This window comes from Scardinius erythrophthalmus (assembly GCF_964197995.2).
Source record: "Scardinius erythrophthalmus genome assembly, chromosome: 4".
In the NCBI taxonomy this organism is placed as follows: domain Eukaryota; kingdom Metazoa; phylum Chordata; class Actinopteri; order Cypriniformes; family Leuciscidae; genus Scardinius; species Scardinius erythrophthalmus.
The window spans coordinates 6,042,816-6,065,225 of NC_138224.1; the positions used below are offsets into that span (position 1 = coordinate 6,042,816).

General features: G+C 37.2%; 2 protein-coding genes across 2 annotated transcripts in view; both read right to left on the minus strand.

Moving 5' to 3' along the window:
* Nucleotides 1-554: 554 nt before the first annotated feature.
* LOC308690120 (uncharacterized protein) lies at nt 555-9,988 on the minus strand. Its single transcript, XM_081364407.1, has 2 exons — nt 9,732-9,988; nt 555-6,531 (listed from the first exon to the last, which is right to left on the minus strand). The coding sequence occupies exon 2, from the start codon at nt 6,469-6,471 to the stop codon at nt 877-879; it is 5,595 nt and encodes a 1,864-aa protein (XP_081220533.1). The 5' UTR covers nt 6,472-6,531; nt 9,732-9,988; the 3' UTR covers nt 555-876.
* A 3,174-nt stretch (nt 9,989-13,162) lies between these two features.
* The window catches only part of ttll12 (tubulin tyrosine ligase-like family, member 12), a 37,670-nt gene continuing 28,422 nt past the window's right edge, over nt 13,163-22,410 (minus strand). The window contains exons 9-14 of the mRNA XM_081363120.1: nt 21,703-21,814; nt 18,366-18,517; nt 17,663-17,744; nt 17,515-17,583; nt 15,983-16,121; nt 13,163-15,612 (exon numbers count right to left, since the gene is read on the minus strand). Of these exons, the coding sequence (XP_081219246.1) occupies nt 15,461-15,612; nt 15,983-16,121; nt 17,515-17,583; nt 17,663-17,744; nt 18,366-18,517; nt 21,703-21,814 (706 nt within the window). The 3' untranslated portion in view covers nt 13,163-15,460. The remainder of the gene's footprint in view (nt 15,613-15,982; nt 16,122-17,514; nt 17,584-17,662; nt 17,745-18,365; nt 18,518-21,702; nt 21,815-22,410) is intronic.

The following is a 22,410-nucleotide window of genomic DNA, read 5'->3' on the forward strand; positions in this document are numbered from 1 at the left end:
GATTTGTAAAAGGATATTTAGGTCTCAAACACCTTCTCTCTACCTGAACAAAATTTTCTCGTGTTCATGCAAAAGTGTTTTCTGTGTAACTGTTATTTCTTAGAACTATTTTTTTTTCACGACTGCATTAGTTGTTTCTTCTTAATTTTCATTATTATATAGAGCTGTTTGTAACTATTATTAAATTTTGAATACTTTTCGTTGGCATACTTGCTTGTGTGTCACGTTCATATCATGCAGCCTAGACAGCATTCACAGATACTGAAACACAGATCAGTTTGTTGGAACTGCAAAATAATTTCTAACAATTTGTACACTTAAAAAAAATGTATATGGCATTATACCAGTATATTTTGAAACTGTATTTGCTGCATTATTGTGTCTTATTCTATACCAATCTGTGTTGTAAATAAATAAATAAATAAATAAACTAAATTAAATATCATATAGATCATAATTGTACAAAAAAAGTTATAAAGGAATGAGTAATGTGAACTATAATGTTTCTGTAATAACAAAATAAATAACCAAAGAAGCTCTAAACAAGTGGAAGAGAACATGTAATTTCCAGTAAACTGGCATTTATTTCCAAATACAAATGCTATATTTTTACACTTTGTAACATCAACAAGTACTTAAAATAACCATAAAAAAATATTCTCATAAAATAACAGATTGCAGTAATGTTCCAGTCACATACAGTGGAGTATATTACAAACAATGGTGCTCTAGAAAAATAAAGTTTTCTCTTTTGCTTTCAACAACAATTAAAAAACACATCCATCGCTGTCATCAACAGAAAACTGTCACACATTTCAGCCACAGCTATAATGTGTAAACACTTAGGTAAACATAGTAACAGTAATAATCAAGCATCTAGGTTAAGCTGCTTAGTGATTTAGTAAGCTTTTGATGAAAACCTGGTTTTCTGAAGTGTTTTGTCTCTCTCTTACTGCTGGACGGGAGCGAGGCTCTGTGAGTCAAATGGCTTTTTAATGCAGTCATGTTAATGCAATCCTGAGTTTTCGGAGTTATTTTCTTCTGTGGGGATCTGGGAGAAAAGGTCTTTGTTTTGGGTATGAAGGTGCTGCTCCACTGGTTGTGAACTTTTTGTTTAGCAGAAAGCCCATCGGTATACTCTTTGAAATTATCAGAGACTGTTAAGGTAGCAGGGGCTGAAAAACGCCGTTCGGGAACATTTTTTCCGTTGGATCCAAATAAGTCAAATCTCACTTTCTTTGGCTCAGTTGTTTTAGTTTTATTCACTGACAGAATACCACACAGCTCAAGCTTCGTTTTTGACTTTTGGTGTGGTGTGTCATTTGAATGACCGGACACTTTCTCCTTAACTTTCTGTAGGTTTTCTCTAGGGTGAGGTGAGGTTCCTCTGTCAGGATCTTGTCTGTGTTCTTTTAATTTCTTCACCTTGCTGCAGTCCTGACTCCCACCTCTAGGGCGTTTCTTTGCAATCTTTTTAACCACAATATCTGGAGCGAAAAGCACAGAGTCATCAGAACCCGTCCTAGTTCTACCAGACTTTAGTTTATGCTTTAAAAAATCTGATTTTTTTGGAAGTGTTTTTTTGCATGGGTGCGTGGCTAATCTGTTTTTCTCCTGATCAGCTGGCCTCTGAATCTCAGACACTTTCTGTGTCGCTGATTTTACCATACTGTTACTTCTTTGTCCTATCCGTCCTTCATTTGCAACACAATCCTCTGGAGAAGCAACATTTGTCACCTTGACTTGCGTTTCAAGAGACGAAGAGCTACAATTTTGTCTCGGTTTTGATTTTATTATCAGTCTTTCTTCTTCAGTGCGTTCCTCTGTTGAAGCAACAGTTGTTCGCACATTGACTTCTAGTTCAAGAGATGGTCGATTTTTTCTCAATTCTGATTTTTCCATACTTTCTCTTTTTTGTCCGGTCAGTCTTTCATTTTCAGTGCGTTCAGAAACATTTGGCATCTCGACTTGCGGTCTAAGAGATGGTGGACTACAATTTTGTCTCAGTTCTGACTTGAACAAACTTGTACTTTTTTCTCCCGCCAGTTCTTCATCATCAATGCATTTTTTTGTTGAAGTAACAGTTACCTCATTGACTTTTAGATCAAGAAATGGTGAACTACGGGTTTGTCCCAGTTCTGATTTTAACATAGTGTCTCTTTTTGGTCCCGCCAGTCCTTCATCATCAATGCGTTCCTCTGTTGATGCAACAGTTGGCTCATTGACTTTCAGTTCAAGAGATGGTGAATTGCGATATTGTCCCAGTTCTGACTTTACCATAGTGTCTCTTTTTTGTCCTGTCAGTCCTTCATCATCAATGCATTTTTTTGTTGAAGTAACAGTTAAATCCTTGACCTTTAGATCAAGAAATGGTGGACTACGGGTTTGTCCCAGTTCTGATTTTACCATAGTGTCTCTTTTTTGTCCTGTCAGTCCTTCATTCACAACGCAAGTTTCTGGTGAAGCAACCTTTAGCTCCTTGTCTTTCGGTTCAAGAGATGGCGAATTTTGATCTGATTTTACCAAATGGTCACTTCTTTGTCCTGTCAGCCTTTCATCCACAATGCATTCCAATGTCACATTTAGCTCATTGAATTCCAGTTTAACATATAGCGGACTACAATCTTGGCCTTGTTTGTTTGATTTAGCAGGGGAACCCAGTACATCAGCCTCATTTGTCACAGGAGAGCAAGGCTGCTCTTCTAGCTCCAGCAATGGTGCCTGTTCCCAACACTGGAAGCAGAAAAGATCACCATCACTGTTCTTCACATTAGTAGAATTGGATATCGCCATTTTGGTACCACAAAGAGAGCAAATATCTGCTTTGTTGTCTTCATGGCTAGGCTCACTGGGTACATCAAAGCACTCTACAAGATCTGGGCAGTCAAATTGTGATGTAGTAGTTTTGATGCCGCATACAGGTTCATCTTCCAACTGTTGGAAAATAGTTTTAGCATCTTCAGATGATAGCACTGTGATTTCCATTAACAAGGAATCATCCCTTGAATTTTCATCACTGGAAACATCTTCCACCACACATATGTCTGGGGAGTTACTACGAGTGTCCTTATTGTCTGGATTTTCATCATCAGAGATGTCTTCCACATGCCAGATGTCTGAGGAGATAGGAAGAACCTCCTTATTTCCAGTGTTTTCATCATCTGTAATATCTTCTACCGGCCCAATGTCTGAGAAGTTATTAAGAGCCTCCTTATTGCCTGGATTTTCATCATCAGAGATGTCTTCCACATGCCAGATGTCTGAGGAGATAGGAAGAACCTCCTTGTTGCCTGGATTTTCATCATCTGAAATATCTTCTACCAGCCCAATGTCTGAGGAGTTATAAAGAGCCTCCTTATTGCCTGGATTTTCATCATCAGAGATGTCTTCCACATGCCAGATGTCTGAGGAGATAGGAAGAACCTCCTTATTGCCTGGATTTTCATCTTCTGAAATATCCTCTACCAGCCCAATGTCTGAGGAGTTATAAAGAGCCTCCTTATTGCCTGGATTTTCATCTTCTGAAATATCTTCTACCAGCCCAATGTCTGAGGAGTTATAAACAGCCTCCTTATTGCCTGGATTTTCATCTTCTGAAATATCCTCTACCAGCCCAATGCCAGAAGAGTTATTAAGAGCCTCCTTACTGCCTGGATTTTCATCTTCTGAAATATCTTCTATCTGCCATGTATCCTTGGAATTACAAAGAGTCTCAGTTGAAAAAGACTCCTCGGAGTTTTTTACACCATCTGAAACATTGTCTTCAGGGCTCAGAGGAAGTGTATCTGACACAGACACGTTGTGACGTGCTTGCTCATAATGATCTTGTCTGAATACTTCTATTTCATCGCTGCAGGCTGTACGTTTCTCTGTGGATCTTTCTGTTAATGGGAAGTCTTCTGAATTAAAATTGTGATTTTGTTTGATGTCCTCCTGTTTCTTGAATGTCTCTTTCTCACTTGAATCACTGCTCAGAAATGTCTCTTTCTCACATGAGACGCTGCTCAGGAGTGTCTCTTTCTCAATTGAGATGCTGCTCAGAGATGTAATTCTAGACAGCCCTGCATATGAATGGCCATTGTTTTCTGTGGCTATTTCCTCCCGGTCATTTCCTGACTGGGGTGTGAAAAGAGCTGTTGGACTACATGTGTCTGGCTTTACACTTTTTTCATCGGATGAAACCGTGGGCACATCTTTGAGGGAATTCACACCTAAATTGGCTAAAGTTACATCAGTGTTATCTGAAAAACACTGTGATGTTGTCTTGATCTCAGTTATGTCATCCAACAGTGGCTCTGAAAGCACCTTTTCAATATCAGCTGGCTGTCCATCAACATTTAACCAAGACGACCTACACTCCTCAGACGATGAATACATCTCACCATTGAGAACGTCGCAATGAACAAGCTTTTTTAGGTTTTCAGTTTCAATGCTTTCAAACACCACAGACTCATAATCCCTTATGATTTCTACAGATGAGTGCTGCTGTTCTACCTCCTTTCTAAATGATTTCAATGTCTCCAAAAGATTTGCTTTATTCCCATTCCAAAAGAGTTTCAAGATCGTATCAAAAAAGCTCTCAGATTTCTCTGGCTGTTCAGTTGATAATTCCGTCATCTCTAAAGACTTCACTAAGTCCATTAGTTTCTCTAGTGTGTACTTAACCACTGGCACACTGGACAAGTCAAATGAAGTATCACTTGAATCACAGTCACCTTGCTGAATATTATTTTGACATTCAACTGGGCTAGTAGAGCATATATCAGATTCTGCAATGTTGCTTGTAGTCTCAATTTCAAGGCTTTTGTCCTCCTGTTGGGCAGTTGGCGAGGGGGATTCAGACAACTTGTCATCTGCAGTTTTTTGTGCATCAGACTCTTCAACAACTGACCAAATGGAATCAATCTTTAACGGTGGACTGTCAGCTTTTTTTGGGCTGGTATCAGCCATCTGTGCAGTGTTTGAGGTCTGCTGGGAAATGGGTGGAACGATGGCTATTGCCTTGTGAACTTGTTGTGAGACTTTCCTCAATGCAAACACCGCTTCAAGACAGTCCGCTGGGTCCGTACTGTACTGTATGTTGTGTTGACTCAATTCTTTAGGTCTGTTCTTATTGCTACCTGTCTGATGGGTACCAGGTTGGACAGATTGCACTCCAAAATCACTTCTGTCTTTGGAAACACTTGTTTCTTTGTTCCAATAGTCTCTCTGAACCACAACATACTTCATTCTCTTACTTGGGGGTTCAACTGTACACTGTACACTAGGTTCAGAAAAATGTGAATGATGATCAGTCTTGTTGGTTGCACAAACCTCAGACTGTTCTGAATAAGTGTTGTGATGTGCATTTCTTTCATCTGATTGCTGCTTACCAGCTTTTTCATTGTCATTTGAATTCAGTAACTTATATATTAGCGAATTTTTAAATCTAGAGTGGGGCTGAGGCTGGGCTTCATTGGTCCATGTCATTTGAGAGGTCTCATTAACGTTATATGTCCCACCGTTTGTGCCCTGAGACTGTTGCTCAGTGCTTTGATTGTTCTGAGAATGGGTTGCCGAAACATCTGGACCTGCATTTGACCTTAGTTCTGTCTGGTTATGGGTAACAGGACTTTGGTTTAAGTTGTTGGAAGGCAATGAAATCTCGCTCTGTGTTCCAGAAGGTGGTGTTGTAGAGTTGCATGAGGTATAACTAGCCACCGTTTGGTTCTGAGCTTGACTGTTGGAAATTCTTTGGGAAACTCCATTGTTATGGGCACAAGAAGAGGATTGTGGATGGTGTCCTTGTGTCCGGTGGTGCATTTTATGTTTCTTGCCTGAGTGTTGTCTAGAGAATTGTTGTTGTTGATGATGACGAGGAGCCGTTCTAGGAGGTTGAAGTTGTTGCTGATTGTCCATGGAACAAGAGCTGCCATTGTTGAACATGTAGAATCTCCAATTCCTGTTGTTACCCACAGAGCTGCCATGGTCTGACTGTGGAGACTGATACATAGGAGCTTGATTGTGCCCTGTGTTTCCGTAGTTCCGAGGGGAGGAAACATTTGATTGTGTGCCAAATTGGGCATAATACCCATTTGTGTTTGGGTTTTCAGATGGGTAGTGCTGCTGTGTGTTGGAGGCTGCACATGGGTATTGGGGATGGGCCTGGTTTGTCTGTGTATTATATCCATGCAAGTTTGATCGAAAAGATTGGCAATGATTTGAAGCCTCTTGTTGTCCATTGGAATATCTTGTCTCTGATGTGGTATAATGTTGGTATAACTGTGCCTGGAACATATTGGGTTGTTCATTCCTGACATCTTGGTACTTAGGCGGGTATTGTTCTTGGTAATGAAGTGGCGGTCGTTCTTGGTATTGAAGTGGAGGTCGTTCTTGGTACTGAGGTGGAGGACGTTCTTGGTACTGATGTGAAGGACGTTCTAGGTATTGTGGCGGGGGACGTTGATTTGAACGCCATGTGTATCCCTGCATGGTAAAGGTTCCTCAGTGGCTGCTGCCTTTGCTCTTATGCTGAGTTACTCAACAAGTGTTCTAAACAAAGAAAAATATGTTAATAAAAGCAAATATGGAAATCGGCAAAGGAATAACACTTAAGAAGGAATTGTCCTAGCTTAATATGCAGAGATATGGAAAAGGAGGATGTGTTTTCTAGAAATCTGTTTGATAAGTCATTAGGTGTGTTCGACTTGAAGCGGCGCTACGCTGACCGATCAGTGTATGACACTGAAGTGACCACAAGAGCGATTAGAGAGCAGACGGCTCCGTATACTTTCGATTTACTTTCGCAGTACTTTGATGCTGATATTTCAGATTATATAATGATGAACACAGGAACATGATCTTACATGATTTAAAATATGATTGATTAGATCAGGGTTTCTCAAACTCGGTCCTGGAGGGCCACTGTCCTGCACAGTTTAGCTCAAACCCTGATCAAACACACCTAGCTGTAAGTTTCTAGTGATCCTGAAGACATTGATTAGCTTGCTCAGGTGTCTTTGATCAGGGTTGGAGCTAAACTGTGCAGGACAGTGGCCCTCCAGGACCGAGTTTGAGAAACCCTGGATTAGATGATAAAGAAAGAGAGAAAAAATAATAATTATATCTCATTAATGCTGCTGCAAGCAGTTTTTTTAATGCCTAAAATGTCCCTGCAACCTTATAGAAATCACTCAAAATAAATGTCCTTTGACAGTCCTTGACTCAAACATTTATAACTGGGCTAAGTTGTAATGCATAGATGGTACGGCCAACCCCTGTTCCTCAAACACTGGCAGCTGTTGTTCATGGAAATAGAATAACCATATTCCTGTTCCCTTTGACCTGTGACAAGTCATGACCTCAAATGCTATCTAACTATAGTTCAGCATTCTTTTTAGTGTAATATTAGGCTTCTGTAATTATGTGGAAGTTCACAGAAGAACAGATACAGTCTGTGTTCAGTATGTCATTCCATTTTATATACAGAGCCTACAAACACCCTCAGCTGCATTTCATCATTTATTATAAGACGGCTTTAACATTTATTCCTCTATTTGAATGTTACAAGTACTTTTTCTTTTAAAAAGGAATTAAATATGAAATATTGATTTTTCACTAGTAACGTTTCATTAGATACTGGCACTCTTTCCAATAGTGTGACTATTGGAACTACTCAATTTGTCACTAATAGTTAGCTAATACTAAGACTAACAAGTAACTTTCCCATTGTAACTGGTAAACTGCATTTTTTTTGCACTAGTAGAGACTAATTGAATATATACAAATTACTACTGGAATGAGCTTTAGTAGCTAATGAATAAGTAGCACCAATATTTTTAGGGGCATGGAGGCAGTGGTGGTATTGGATATCAGTATGGTATGCGTGTATGTATATATATATACACTAACACATACCATACTGATGTAGTATTAGTACATGTAAAGTGGCCAAAAGTGATGTCCAGCCTAGACAAATTGACATATTCAACCGTTTTTTAAATGTTATTAAAAATGTGTTAAAGACGTTTTAACTATATTACGTAGTTTTACTGTATATCACACTCCATAACCACACCAAGGTATTGATATGTGGTCATGAATTCAGGAGCAGTCTCTTAATTCTGCTCATTTTGCTCCCAAACCATACCACAAACAAACTGGATTTCTAATAGAAATCTACTATAATATTTTCAGGGTACGTGTTTAAAATAACCTGGTAATGTAGTGGCGTTTTTGTACTTGTTATTGGTTTGATACTCGGAAATACAGAGTCTTTTATGATATGCACCTGGATGCATTTATAGGTTTTGTTTCAAGGAACTGTAGGTAGCGCTCTTTGCTATCTCTGTAGGCATAAATTTATTTCGGTTAAATTTAGAGTATACATTACGACCATGTGTTATTGTATTATCTTAAAATGACTTAGATACTCGAGATTTAAAAAAATATTTCTAAATTGCCTAAATGTCAAAATTAGTACAATAATAACCAGGCTGCATCATAAAAAATATCTTTATAGAAAAATCTTAATCATTTAAAATGTTGATTTTTAAACATTTTAAAAGTATGTATGTATGTAAAAGCATAGTAAAAGTAACGTTTTTTGGTGGATAAATTACCATTTGTATAATCAGAGTTACAGTTTTACAACAAATGCCATGGTTAACTATGGTTAGTGTAGCAAAACCATGGTTAATTTGTGGTTACCATGATTTAACTATCGTTATCATGGTTTATGGTTTTATTTGTGGTAAAGCCAGCCATGGTTCATTTGTTGTGTTGTTGTCTGCCCTAGCTCGCTCTAAACCTATTATAAAGGTTTGAATATTTGTCAGCTAAATTACTGCAACTTTACAATAGATAATGATGTCCTTAAGTATAGGTAGTAATGGGGTGAATAATGTTAACTCCGCTAGCAGTTTAATGCTTAACTAAGTAAACAAAGACAAAACTAGCCTATTTTACAATTACAGATGAAACCTGCACTTGACTTGAGACCTGAACAGGTCATTAAGTTTCGTTTCTCTGCTTCACCTGGGCGCTTTCACTCCCTTCTCCATCTCAAGTCTCTGCTCGAAATCGTCTGGCGGAGCGCGAGCCCGAGGCGAAAGGCGTTGCCAGTCAAGACTAACCGATTCGTGATTTATTGGAGATTTATTATTGAATGGCGAATTCGGAAATAAATAATCACTTTATACATTCGGCAGGCAATGTAGTAATAATAATAATAATAGTATATAATAGTAATATGTAATAATAATACTAATAATAGTATACTATAATTTTCGTCAAGTAATTTGTAATAAGTAACTAACGTTGCATTTGCCAGTAATCTGCCCAACTCTGTTTATCAGTAAAATAAACCGGGGCTCGTGCGACAGACACTGCTTGCAGCTGCATCTACTAATTTGAAGAAACGACTCTCTGTAAGATAACTTAGTGATTAAAAGCTGGGTTAATAGTGACATAAAATATACTATTAGTTCAAATGAATACACGTTTAACGACTTATCATACCTATTTAGTGTGTGTGTGGGCAATGCATGTAAGGACGATACAAAAAAACAAAACAAAACAAAAAAATGATGCAGCTAATGTATGTAACATTATGCATCTCATCAAAACAACATGGGTGGATTAAAAAAAGATAGAAACATTTCCAGAAAACAAACCAGGCAATTTTAACATACTTTCTAAGCCTCTAAGACCCCCCATTGAACTTTCCTAACTCCGTATAGTTCGATACTCACAATTTACAGTGCATCTCTGACATCGACTCCTTCAGTCCTTGTCCGCTTTTGGATTTCCAAACTTATCCTGTTCAAAACAAAGATGTAATCCGCATGAGAATCCCGGACGCTCTTGGTTTTAACGCGTTGCATTAAACTTGCAAAACGTCTATCGCACATCCATAATCGTCATGGAAGTTGAGATGAGCGCGGATGGAACTCAGTTCGCCTTGTGAGGGCGCGACCGAAGCACATGTTGTACAGAATCTGCAGATGCCAATGGATGACAACAGAAGGGGCTGTCTTAAGACATCCTCCGCCCATCACTTATCACCTGGGGGTCACGCATATGTAAATTTCCAAATGTAAGCAAAGGAATTTGTTTCTTGTTCTTTTAAATTGTTATCTTCTTTCAACATTGTTAGCACTATATAGCTAAACAATGCACCCAGGTGCGAAAAGATCACTATTCATTGACATTCACTTAAGCTTATTATTTTCTTTCTTGCTTTATACATGTCCTATTTGCATAATAGCATTTTAATTCCATTTTTCTCAATGTAGCATAATACTAATACCCAACTGAAATAGGTTTTGTGAGCATGCACGCATTTTATACATGTAGGCTAACGTTAAAGGGAAATAAAGCCTGTGTGAGGGTGGTGAAAACCACAACATCCTGCTGCAGATGTACAAGCGTGTTTAGGACTGACGTAATCAGCCCAGAAACATCTAGGCCTATACTGACAACCACCACCTGTGATGACAACATTCAAACACACGCCTTGCAAAAGAGCAACAGCAAAATGCATAGGATCCCAATATCCTCAATCAGCAAATAGAAAACTTCTGAGCATTTTAGAAGTTTTCAGGACAAGGCTACCAGCCTAATAACAATGAATCTTCTTACACATGTGACGCTATGTGAAACAAATATCTAAAGTGTGATTTTGATGCATTTTGCTCTTATTGCGACATTCTGCATGACAGGCATGTGTTTTTCAGTTTAAGATGTATAAATATGCAAACAACGTCCTTCACAAGTCTGCTCACACTGTTTAGCATATAATACTGCTTTCTCTTCACCCTTGAGCACCAATTGAGCTAAATTCGGGTTTCCTGGGGAGCCCTCGTGATGCATTTCCTCTGGCCTATTACTTACTGTATTATACTTACTGTTGTTTGTGTTGCTGCTTTTGGTGTAAAAACTTATTTTATCCCCAAAAAATCTCTCAAGTCAAGAAGTTCCACATGCCAAAGATCATTGTTCCAGTCAACAAAGCTGAGATGCAGTGGTACAAAAATCTCTATGCAGCTTTCTGTTTTACATTGTTAGCCTACTTTCTGTAAGCCCACCCCTATTCCCTTTTCCGCAGTTATTTAGTAACTTTCTTGGCCTCTTTTTAATGGTGGCGCACTGCCAACAAATCTATTTTTAAAAACATAGGTCAAAAGAGCATATAATATATTCAAATCATACAGGAGATAATACTGGCTAAGCACAGGCTACAACTTATAAATCAAAACAAATACTCTTGAAACTTTAAACCATGTATTAGTATGATTAGTAAGTCATTGAAACGTATCTTTTTGCATTTAAAATTATTCATCAAAATAATTTAATCAATTTAAACGTTTTTTTATACGGGATTATTAACACGATTTCCACATTAAGTCAGTTTCATACAGGCCTAATTTAAGCTGAAATGTCATCCACAATTAAGTAAAAATTTATGGGAGCAACTGAATTTCATTTAAAAAAAATGAAATGGGTGGAAATATTTTATTCCTTAAAATAAAACTATACTGTTGCGGCGCCGCCTACGCCCACAATCTAATTATGTATGTGCTAATTTGTCATAAATACCACAACAGGTCTAAACGTAGCCTATACCAGGTGAAAATGTCTTGTTGAATCTTGTTGACACATAACAGTAAAACTGAGATGAAAACATCTCTTAAAAATTAATAAAGGCTGGTTTCTAAAGTACTTCTTCCTGCCTCTGTGTATGAATGCTCATGGGTAGCCTAAATGGGTTCCATTCAGACCTTAACATTAAGTATTTTACTGTTATGTGTCAACAAGATCCAACAAGACATTTTCACGTGGCTATACCCAATGTTTAGATCTGTTGTGGTATTTATGCAAATTAGCACATACGTAATTAGACTGTGCCCGTTTGTCCATGTTAACAAAAAATTTCAAAAAACTTGTGATACATTTTTTTGTTTGTCTTCATGTAAGTAATCAACTCAGTAATTTTCATGGTGCATAATTTTTATGATTATTTATTATGAAACAAAATCAACAACACCCCTTTTAGAAAAAATATTCAATAACTTCATACTGTTATACAGTGTAATGTCATCAAATTCAGTAAGCAAATATAATGCAAAAGCTATGGTTGTAACTATGTTAGCTATACAGTACCAATATAATTTGAGTAAAGAATAGGCCTATTCTTATAATTTTTTTGTGCAATTACTTCCCAAACTAAAGTGTTGTATAACCAACATTAGAGCAGTGATGTGTGAAATAAATTTGGTGTTACAGTGAAGCTATTGAATATTTTTCAGAATATAAAATGTGCAAAAGCAGTGTAATAGCCTATGACCAGTGGGACACCATTGTGTAAACTGAATTATCAACGTTTAGCTCACTAGTTATTGATCCGAGAAGTTTGAATCTGTGAATATATATAACTGCACCTTGAGTTAAGCGCTGACCGCTGTAATGGAAAAATTTGATTTCCATTGATCTTCAACATATATTGCAAAGTAATGTGTCACATGTCTATATTGTCAATGTGTGAAACAAGATGTATGTACGTGCCTGGGGAGGGGCTTGGTGTGACGCTTCAGGAACATATGGGACAGGATCTTTGGCCCTATATCTGACAGTTTGTGTCTTTAGGTATAGAAACTTGAACAGCAATGGGTCCCTTATCTATATGAAACAGCTGCTGGGAAGGAAACAGGGTATAAAGCCCATCTCTTCCTGTCTGTGTGTCACTCACCCTATGGCGTAACTTCTGTATGGTTGACTGAACCTTCTTGCAAGAATAAATACTTTTAAAGGACCATTTGATTCAGTGTCTCTTACGCAGTGATGATGATTTAATAGAAATTTTGCCACAACAAGTTTCACAGGGGAACGCAATTTATTATCAAAATGTTATCAAAAAAATCAATGCAATCAAAAAAAAAAAACATTTATTTCCCATATAAAAATTCTCCCATCACAAAATTTTTCCACCACCACGTCCCTTTAGGAGCTCCGTAGTCGCCCCACCAGAAGTTCCTGCTGGATGATGTAATTTAGGAACTGGCTTTTTGGAGAAAAGCGGTTCAAGATGGGAGTTATATTGAGGACATTGAACATACTTCTCAGAATACTATTCTCAATTCTGAGATGTATGTTGATGCATGGAGATCCAATCAGATGAAGGAATGCAGATAGAAATCAATTTTATTTCTTAATAGCAGATGGAAAAACAAAAAATGAATAAAATATTTTGGAATATTCAGAATTCAGAGTTTTATTAAGAAAATAAACATAACAGTTAAAAATCACTTTTAATATCCGAGTAAAATATTCGCGCCTAAGGCGAATAAAGTGGACGAGAGCTCTTGCAGTGAGCAAGAGTGCGAGAAGGAGAGAGATTTGAGTCTGAAAGAGAGTCTAGCTAAACAAGAAACATGGAAACACACTTCTTAAACATGAGCTGTAAAACTAGATAGTTTTGACATCTTTGGGGCAAAAGAACAGACAAACATCTGGCTAGACAACACATGATGGACAATTATGCCTCAAGAGACAGATTATTAGCATATCTAAATTGAGATGTTCTTTTCAGAAGAATGTCTCAGAAGAATTAGCTTATTGAGCAAGCAATAAAGTGAGATGCCAGCTGTTCATCTGATCTTTCCATTGCCATAGTTCATTTCTATACATTTTTCTTCTCGCTAGGGATCAAATGGACACCTTAGCTATCTTTTCTTTTCGCCCCTCTCCTCTTAGTTTTGCCACAATTAAAAATAACTCCCTCTGAGCCTTAATCTTTCTATTGGTGGAAAATCTCTTTCCAAATCATCGTATAAAACCTTTTCCTGTGCTTTTCCATTATCCTCCCATATGATTAATGTAGGCTACAGCATTTTGGTTACTTTTCCATCTGCACAAACCCTCTGTCATATGCTTGATAGCTACATCAGCATAGACGTTTTACATGAGACAAATTAAATTCCCTAATACTATATGATAAAATATGTTTGATTATATGATAAAATGCAAACAGGAGAAATATATTTTTCATTTTCTGTCGCACCAGTTTTAGCTAGAGAAACACATGCATTCCTTCAAGTCACAAATGGCGGTGATAAATAGCCGCGATGGGGGTTGGGCGCAACACTCTTCAGCTGATGGTGGTGATCGTCTCAACCATCTGAAGTGAGAAGTAGTTCTCACTAGTGTTGGCGCCTTTTTGCCGCTAATTACTCTTTCATATGCTTATGAGCCGCAGTATCTGCACATTGACGGGTATTTTACATGATAGATAGATCTACCCATGATTATTCGTAGGCCTATTCTCGAATCGATCGATGTAACCACTTGCTTATTGTTAGGCTACTTATTATTAAAAATGTATTATTACTGATGAAGTAGAATTTTTTAGATATCTCGTGTTTGTTTATCATTTAATCAAATCTAACCAATCATATCTTAAGGAATCATATAGTTTGTGTTTACTATTATTATTATCATCTGAAATGTATTTTTAATGCTTTTCACCTGTTATTATTCTCTATAGTTGATTTAGGTTGACCTTTTGTTCTTTCTGTAGAGGTGAGCAGACGTCTAAAGTTTCCAATAGACAGACTTATTAAAGTGCCGAGATGTAATTTTAAATGCCTGCAGAGGAAACATGTAGTATGAGGAAATGGGACAAGAGCAGCTCCTGATACTAATGTGTATGTATGGATTGAGACTAACAATTTTTATCACATATGGTCCAGAATGATATGACAAACTTTCAATGTGAATTCAGGTTGATTGGGAAACTTTTGCCAAGGCATCTCAATAGCAAAAAGTGTCCCAATCACCCTGAATTCACCACAGGGGCCTCAAAACCACAAAGGCCAGATAGGTAATCTTGTATCTTTGTCTGGTGGGCCTACAAACGTTTTATTTTTTACATATTGCTCTTTTCCATATCTGTTTTTTTTTAAATCATCATATACACACTATCCATGTTTTTCACCTTGGAAAGCAGGATGTAATGGAGATTTTCCATAAAAGGACTTGGTGTAATGTATATTCTTATTGGATGATCACTACACCACCCCTTGAAAATGTATAAAAGCTTGTTGATTTTATTTTAAGACTCTGAAGGCTGTTTATGTTTATGCTTACACATCTTTCCTCAGCTGAATCATTCCTGACTGAAATGACAAAACAGAAATAAAGAAAAGATCTAACAAATATTAATAAACATACCGTTCTCCATAAACATATTTATATTACTATTTGAACTTAGCTTCATTTCCTTCTGTTTATGGTCATTATACTGAGTTTTCCATTAAGACACAGGAGTGAACAATCCACACATCTTCACACAAGTGATCCATCTGTGTAACTGCTACATAGACCACAGCAATCTGATGACATAAACACTGTGTTAAACAGGCTTTAGTCGTCTTTATTTATGGTACACTCAGAGATGTTATTTTAGCGCTGGAATTCAGGTTGGTCATAAAATCCGAGTGACAGGACACTGGTCTATCTGATCCAGGAACAGTGTTTGGAACATGTGGTCGTAAAAGCTGGGATGATAACGACAGGCCCGCTCACAGTCTGGGCTGAAATTCACCTCCAGTATCTGAGGCTGCATCACACGTTCTCCTGAAAAAAGAAAAATCATATGAGTTCTGCAATTTAACCGATGTGAGTCCTTTGCGTTTTCACATACAAGGAAATTCCACGCGTCTTTTCCCATGATGCATGTCCTCATGTCCTCGCTCTGAATTTATTTTGGCTCAGGGTCACCATGTTTCGTTTATGTCCATTATGTTACCACTACAAAACAAGGCAATTCAAATCTCACAGTTAAATTATTTTCTGCTGATTCCACGTGCACCGAGACTAAATAACACCTTCATGGCTTTTTTGTTGTACTCCTCTCCAAAACAAAAATCAGAGTAAAAGGTGTTCTAATCTGAACTTATGTAGCATGAATATAGCGGAGTGTGTTTTGAGTGTCTATAGGATTTACCTCCCACCGTCTGGTCCCATTTCAGCATGAGATCAATGGCGTATATGGCTCTGGAGGAGGGGTATGCACAGATCCCGTATGGAGCAGGACGGCAGGAAGCTGCCTGGAAGAGCTCCGAGAACGATTTAAAGATATCTGCCTGCAACAAACAACATTCAAAAGAACAACAAATAACTTTGCACAACAACTTTGACTTTGATTGGTTAATTTGTTGTATACCATGTTACCATGGTATAGAAGGATATGACAAACTGTACTTTCAACCTGGGGACCTCTAAACCACAAAGACCAGATATCTGATCTTGCAGTTGTGTCTGGTGAGGTTATCTTGTTGCAAATGGCAATTGAAAGAGGAACTTGGCTTATAGAAACTATTTATACAGTTCATTTATGCTTGTCTATAAAAAGGAAGACCTCAGACCTAGGCTCCTTTGCAACCTGACTTTCAGAAAGAGAGATCTCTCGACAACTTTGCTTTTCTATGGGCAAGAATTAGAAGTATTAGAAGTTATGTTTCTTTATTAAACACTTACTCATGATTATGGATGAAATATTATTATTTCTAATGTATTATTTGATCATCTGCTGCTAAGAAATATAAATTGATTTTTATCACCTGACTGGATCTCCTTGCATTAGTATTGATCCCTTATTGAGCGAGTATAATACATTTATAAGAAAATGTGATTTAATCAGTTGTTTTTAATTCTTACGTCTCTTCTAGAAGTGCTATATCAATTTACACACACTCAAGTATGCACATATTCTCACGTTCACTGATGATTTAAGTGCTTAAGGTCACAGGTTAAGGTCAGAGACACTCTAGTTTCTTCCCTTTCGAAGACGTTAATCATTCTATTGAAGAAAGAAAGAACCATGTGAAAGTTCACTGGAATCTGCTGTTTTGGTAAAAGGGCAGATAACAGCAGCTGTCTGGAGTAACTTAACCTTGAGAGAGAGTTGTGGGTTTCTCTTCCTCCCTAAATGCTTAAATCTTAAATGTTGAGGTTAGCTGGTAGCCTGATTTGAAAACATAGGAAATGAGCAGCTGTGTTGAACCTCTCCTGTCTCAGAGAAACACTGCCTTTGTTCATGACCACTCCTCAAGCCCCAATTGGACTAAGTTATACAGTGGGTCAAAACCCCCCTTGAGAAGGCCCAAACAAGCCCAGGAAGTGACAGTGGAAACACGACCGGAGGTGGGGACTAATTTCATAGATCCGCATACACTAAATGAAGCAAGGGTGTAGAGTTACTTTCAAGCTATTTTAAGACTTTTTTTTTTTTTTTTTTTTTTTTTTTTACAGGAAAAAACGTTTAAATATGCAATTGTAATTATCAAAGATGAGTTTTATTGGATACAATTATTGACTGCAGGGGTACTTTAAACAGAAGAATTAGGATGTGAAACCTGAAATGGGAACACTGTGAGGAGTGTAAGAGATCTGTGTATGTGTAACCAATCCTAACAATATTATTTCACAACAGGACCACTGTATGGAAAATGCATAAAAAAGTGCATAAAGCCATACCTCAACTTGTTTCCATGGATACTGTGGATACTGGCTCTCAAACATGGGGATAAATTCATCATAGTGAATCTGATGGGAAACAAAAACATTGGTCATCTAAGATCAACCTTACAGACCTTAGCATATAGCCTAAGCAGAGTTTTTGTACTTGTTTGAGCTGCACATCTTTGGCGTAGTTCATCACTGTGTAGTGTTTTTGATAGTCGTCAAAGTGATCCAGCGAGAAAGGTCTGAACAGAAAGACAAGCAGTGTAATGCAGTGATGTGTGAAAATATGCAGACATGGTGTTGTATGATTAATGTAAATGCATAGACAGGTTTACTGATATCATGACGAACTATAAGTACAAATAAAACACAAACAATTACATATCATCAAATATCACATTCTTATTTTTCAATACCTTAATACTTTCATTCTTTCACTTTTTCTCATTCATCAAGCTAAATTCTGTTGGTAAGCAACACATTGTGAGCATCAGGACATTCAGATCTGTTATCTCCCTGACCTTTAGGTGACCTAGTTTCCCACTGTTTATGGAGCTATTTCGACTGCAATAATATACTTAGCCACATGCCATTTATATGATTTGTTCTGGACAAAGGGTTTTCAGATATGGGTTACACTTTATTATAAGGTGTAATTGTTACAGTGTAATTATATATCTAAGTAATATTAAGTAACTACATGTACTTTCTATAGGGTTAGGGTAGGATTAGGATTTGGTTGAGGGTTAGTTGCATGTAATTATGCATACTTTAAGTACATGTAACATATGTAACAAGGACACTGTAAAATAAAGTGTTACCCAGATATGTCAAAAGGATGTGGAATGTGTGTGGAGGTTTACTTGTTGGCAAACCGCAGCCAGAACACGTCATATGCATAAAGACGCAGAGGTTCCACAGAGCGCAGCAGCACCATGTAGCGGATGTCAAACTTCACCATGCCCACCTCATCTCTCTGAAACAGCACAGGGTCCTCCAGATACTTACTCACCACCTGAGAGAGACACACACACACAGGTTAAGCCCTCATGGGTGTGAAGGAACACATCTAATGTCATCAGATGTCATTGCTTTTGCAATTTTCACAGACATGAACATCAAATCACACTAGGCTCTGTTCACAACGCCAGTTTTGAGTCTCTTTGAGTTTGGAGTTTGGAGTCTCGAAATGTTCCGTTCACACAGCAACTTATAAACATGCAATGGGAGTCAAGCCTGTCTTGTCTTATCAGTAACCAATGACCAAAGTAATTTCAAAGATGGCGACATCCAGAAATCTGAAAAGTCTTATTACTTTAGATACGTCAAGAGTCCAATCGAGCCTCCATTGCTCTAAGTTACCGAATCCACATGAAAACCTGAAACACACGGTAAACACGCATTTGTGCAGCACACAGTTGCTGTTGACTTCGTTGACTTGATCTTTCTGTTGACTTGTGTACTTACATTATCTCAAATGTTTCCAACAATATTTAAATCCAGAGAAATTTTCAATTTCGCAGCTCTCAGTAGAAACACAGTGCGCTTCCTGAAAAAATTAGGAAGTAGAAGTTGTAGCGTCCAAGCCGACGACCTCTGGTAGCCTCTAGCAAGCCGTTGTTGTTTAATAATTATCATTTGCTACGGGTTCTGTCGCCAAAGATACATCTTTGTAACTGTTTTGAACAAGTGACCTTGTGGTGGATTTTCAATAGATAAAATAGTAAACTGTATATTAAACTAACCATGTTTCTAACATCTAACCTTATTTCTCTTTTTAGGCCTAACATGATAACACTTTGAAACACAATGTACTAAAACGTTCTGTCCTGTGTTTTTGAATGCTGTATGTTGTGTTGCCATACCCCTTTTACTTTGGTTGTGTGAGTGTATAAATAGCAAATATGGGAATTGAAAGTAGACAGATGACTAAATTTGAACCTTGTGATTAACAATGAAGTAATCATTAAAATAAAGTTTGCTTTATCTGGTAACAGAAGGGTTTGTCTATGAAAACCAATCAAATTGTGGGGAAATGATGTAATGCAGCACGACATTTTTACCATACCTCCTTATTCTATAAAAAACTGTCGTATTCTTTTAGCTGGTGGGATTCTCAATGCAATTTGTCCTTGCTTCTTCTTGGGGGAAATTCTCTGAGAACTGCTCGAGAGATCCTCCGGCCGTGATTAAAGCCTTTAAAGGACATTTGCTGAGGTCTGTTTGACGATTATTCCTGCGGAGGAAGTAAGCTAGTCACGGGAACAGGTATTAGCACCCAGTCGACGATGTGTAGACGCGCTAGAGTATAAATATTACAGGTACAGGTCAAAAGTTTGGAAACATTACATTTTTTTTATATTTTTGAAAGAAGTCTCTAATGCTTATCAAGGCTGCGTTTATTTGATCAAAATACAGAAAAAAACAGTAATAATGTGAAATATTATTACCACTTAAAATAATAGTTTTCTATTTGAATATACTTTAGAAATAATTTATTCCTGTAATGCAAAGCTGAATTTTCAGCATCATTACTCCAGTCTTCAGTGTCACATGTGACATCCAGTCTATCACATGATCCTTTAGAAATCATTCTAATATTCTGATTTATTATGAGTGTTGGAAACAGTTCTGCTGCCTGATATATTTGATGAATAAAAGGTTAAAAAGAACTGCATTTATTCAAAATAAAAAAATATTTTCTAATAATATAAATCTTCTTTACTATCACTTTTTATCAGTTTAACACATCCTTGCTGAATAAAAGTATAGATTTATTTCAAAAAAAGAAAGAAAAAAATTACTGACCCCAAATTACTGACCAGTAGTGTATATTGTTGTTACAAAAGATTTCTATTTTTAAAACATTTGCTGCATTTTTTTATACTTTTTATTCAAAGTATCCTAAAAAAGTATCACAGGTTATGAAAAAATATTAAGCAGCAGAACTGTTTCCAACTTTGATAACGAATCATCATATTAGAATGATTTCTAAAGGATCATGTGATAGACTGGAGTAATGATCCTGAAAATTCAGCTTTGCATCACAGAAATAAATGATCATTTAAAGTATAATACATTGAAAACCAATTATTTAAAATTGTAATAATATATCACAATATTAAAAAAGTTTTTCTGTATTTTTGATCAAATAAATGCAGGCTTGATGAGCAGAAGAAACTTCTTTCAAAAACATTAAAAATAGTAATGTTTCCAAACTTTTGACATGTACTGTAGGTCAGATGAGATAGGACTTAGTTAGGTTCAACCTAAAAGGCAAAATTAGAGTAGGCGACAAGGAAAGAACATCTGGTGGGTCAGAAAGAAGTTTCAGAGAATGATTCCATTATAAAAGGAACAGAATGGCAAGAGCCTTTTCTTTTTCTTTTTGCATAGCTGATTTTATGCTGTAATTTCATTATTTTGCAATAAATGTGACGTAGTTCATTCTTCCTCGGGTCTGAGTGAAGGAGTTGTTTTGTCTCCAGGTTTTGTTTCAATGCCGTGGGAATATTTGAGGCTGTGCATTCCAGCTATATCCAAAAGACATTTAACCCTGACTGGGGCGAAGATACCGTTTTCTCTCTTGGTCTGCCCGAAGGGACTATTAATTGTTTTATAATGCATGTGACAGTGACTAAGCCTTCAGGGGGACTCTTAGAGAGAGGAACTCCAGCCACCCCATGACTTACTACAAGCCTTCTTTTCTGGAGTACAACAGGCCATCTTCTGTGCTGCTCTTTCAATAGCCCACGGCAGATTTAATTATTGACAGCGTGTTGAATGGATTGTTATAAAGAGTAGCGTCAGGAGCTTATTACCCTCCCCCATCCCCAGCTCCTCCTCTCGTCCAGTCAGGATTTGGCATTCTGATTGCCCTTGAATCAGAATAAAATCTCGAATTATGTTTTACTTTAAAATCTTGAATTAATGATATCTGCTTACATTCATGTTGGTTCTGTTCTGTTTACTCAAAGGGGGGGTTATCGCTGCTCTCTCTGCTCTTATCCACGCTAGGCTGCATGGATGCGCAAGGAGTTCTTGCCCAGAACGGAACCATACCGCCAATCCAAACTGTATGCTAATTGTCAATCGCATTTGACGATAGTGGTCCTGACAGAATTATTTTCTATGTAATTCTGTGGGCGCAGACTCAGTAAGAAAGTGGGATAACAGGCTTGTGTGTGTGTGAATGTATACCTTTGGGGTGCTCTCTCGCTGTCTGATTATGTAGTTGAGGTTGTTCGTGATGTGTGTGTCCAGACCACGGGCCAGGTTCCAAGGTTTGCAGATCCAGTGGTTTTCCAGTCCTCTGAAATTATCATTGACAAACATTATACACTACAATAATAATAGACAACATGTAAGCTTGATATTTCAGACTTCATCTTAGGGCTATCCTTTGTGCAGAATGCAATGTTAGACTAAAAGAGATTTATAATGTTAATTTGCTTTGTATCCAGTGATGGAAATTGTGAGAAAATTGTTAAAAGAATACTGATACGGTCAGTAACTGTAACAATACAGATATTTAAAGCTTCTGTCACTAGACCAGTGTGTTGTGATTGGTCAACCGCTTACAGCGTGTTTCAGAAATGTCACGCCCCTCACCATAACGGCGAGTTTTAACACAATACTTTAGCAACCAGGCCTCACATCATTATTTTACCTTTTCCATGGGCAGGAATTATTTAAATGAGGGATAATATGATATGTATGTTCCCGGAAGAAAACTCAAGACTACAATTGAGGCGTTTTTGTGCTTTATAAGGCCTTTTTTATGCTTAAACAGCGACATTACACTAAAGAAAGTTGAAGATGTAAAATAGCATAAAAGGTCCTCTTCAATATAATTTTCTAAAATGTTACATTTACTATAAATAATCTACTATATTATAAAATAATTAT

Bases quoted from the DNA above. Each gene is read 5' to 3' on its own strand.
- LOC308690120 (XM_081364407.1), bottom strand. From the start codon at position 6,471: ATGCAGGGATACACATGGCGTTCAAATCAACGTCCCCCGCCACAATAC.